This window comes from Tenrec ecaudatus, chromosome 4 (genome assembly GCF_050624435.1).
Source record: "Tenrec ecaudatus isolate mTenEca1 chromosome 4, mTenEca1.hap1, whole genome shotgun sequence".
Taxonomy (NCBI): Eukaryota; Metazoa; Chordata; class Mammalia; order Afrosoricida; family Tenrecidae; genus Tenrec; species Tenrec ecaudatus.
In genome coordinates this window covers 106,284,451-106,286,507 of record NC_134533.1, presented here as the reverse complement: position 1 = coordinate 106,286,507, position 2,057 = coordinate 106,284,451, and the positions used below count along the sequence as shown (strand labels likewise).

At 58.6% G+C, this 2,057-nt stretch overlaps 1 protein-coding gene across 1 annotated transcript; it reads right to left on the bottom strand.

Annotated features, from left to right (window-relative positions):
* Positions 1 to 927: 927 nt before the first annotated feature.
* On the bottom strand, positions 928 to 1,506 carry C4H11orf87 (chromosome 4 C11orf87 homolog). The gene has a single exon (XM_075548753.1). It carries the CDS (start codon positions 1,504 to 1,506, stop codon positions 928 to 930), a length of 579 nt encoding a protein of 192 aa, XP_075404868.1.
* Positions 1,507 to 2,057: the final 551 nt, after the last annotated feature.

The window sequence follows — 2,057 nt, the reverse complement described above, 5'->3', positions numbered from 1 at the left end:
AAATGCCACAAGTCAAATGTGTACAGGTCCAGCAGGAAGCAGGGGGTTGGTGCGGGTGGGGGGAGAAGATTAATGTTGCTTTTGTTTAAGATTAATCAATCATTTTGATGTACATATGCTCGGCCAGCGAGGGGCATTTCTAAAACTAAATTAAAATGTCCTGCCCTGGAAAAGTGAATGATTAACTAAGGGGGGAGAAAACAGGAGAGATGTAACTATCCTAATTATCTTCTTTTCTGGGTTCACCTAGATTGGAATATCTACCTTTCATCTAGTCTCTTTACACGCGTTTCACCAGGTTGTAGAACTGTCTCTGCGGCCTCTTGCAGTCCTGGTGATTAATGTAGATGTTTCCTCTATAATACGTTATTGCCTGAGCCCTGCTGGGGGTGGGAATGGGTAGAAGGCAGCTGGAGGGAAATTCAAAGCTTAGGGGGCAGAGGAGGGGGAAAGGTAACTGAACCTTAACTTGATAGCTATGTACAACATCACTTGGCCCCCTCCTCTCCCTTTGTTCCCGGGCATCAACGCCTTTGACGTGTTGGGTAGCTTGTGCGGTTTCTCCTCCTTATTGTGGGGGTGGGGTGAGTGGCGAGGGAAGACGCGTCCTTCATGGACAATGAGAAATTACGTGATTTGTCATGCGCTTGGATTGTGTTATTAGTAGTATAATAATTGCTATAAATATTAATAAAGTGTTATTATCAGCGTTATTTCTTCTTCCCAGACTTTCCTCGCCCAATATTTACAAATACCGCACAGTGCCTCGGCGGAGGAGAAACAAAGTCAGGGGAGGGCCGTGAGGGAGAGAAGAAAGAGTCAAGAGGGGCCCTGGGAACGTGGGGACTGAAGGCCAGAGGGAGGAGGGAGGGGCAAAAGCAAAGGTAGCAAAAGAGCTGGGAAGGAACATGGGGAGGGGCGAGGCAATCAGGAGAGTACCACTGTTTGCAAAAGGCCCTCTCCAGCTGTGTCCAAACCGGAGGAGGCTGCTTGTGCTCCTTGTGGACTGGGGACTGGCGGTGGAGGCGGAGGAGGGCAGGGGCCTGAGCACTGGCGGCCAGGGGATGAGGAGGAGGACAAGGCGTTGGAGGGGCCACCGAAGGCAGAGTCCCGGGGCTGCCTCTCCAGGCGGGCTTCTTTTCCCTGCGCTTGGGCCTGACTGGCTGCCTGGGACAGCGCCCCGCCGCCGCGGCTGCCGCCGCAGTGATCCCGTTCGTATTCCTCCTGAGCCCTCTGCATCTTCCGCTTCTTCATCCTACGCTTGTGCAGGTGGAAGGTGGAGAGAGACAGCACAACGAGGCAGAAGATGAGCGTGACCAGGACAATCAGCACCAGCGTGGAAGAGAAAGACTGGGAGAGCTGCTGTCCCACCTGCGTGATGCAGGTGCCGCCTGCGGCCGGGCCACGGGCACTGGCGTTGCCGCTGGCGTTGGGGGAAGCAAAGGTCCGGTTGAGGAGACAAGGCGGCAGAGCCAGCCTCAGCTCCTTGGGCGCCCTGGCACTCATCAGTGCTGGGCGGGGAGGGGCTGCGCCCACCAGGCTGCCCCCTCAGGGGTACTTGGCGCCCACCAGCAAGAGGTGGGTGGAGCCCAAGCGACCCCCAACTATTCCCTGGTACTGGCAGAGGTGCGCGCACGAGCCGAGAAGGGTCGGGGCAGCAAAGGCAGGCAAGCCGGCCGGCGGGTGAGGGGCGCCGGGAGGTCTTCGCAGGCCCAGCCTCAACCGCTTCTCTGCGCGCCCTTTGAGCAGAGGCACCAGGCTGCAAAGAGAACAGGCTTCATTAGGCTTCCCGGGGCCGGGAAGAGGAATGGGGAGGTCGGGGAGGACCGGGCTCCACTTGGCAGTGGCCCTCTGGGCACCTAGCCTCCCACGGGCAAGGACCCTCGACTCCCCAGCCCACCGGCCCGGGGCACCGCACCGAACCGCTCGGCCCCGGGGTCTGTGCCAGCCTCTGTGCCCGCCCAGCGGCGGAGAGGATTACTCAGCAGATCGGGCGCCTCTAGGAGCCCTCCGCAACTTTCTGGGTGCCCCCGGTGCCCGGGGCGCTGGCAGCCCAT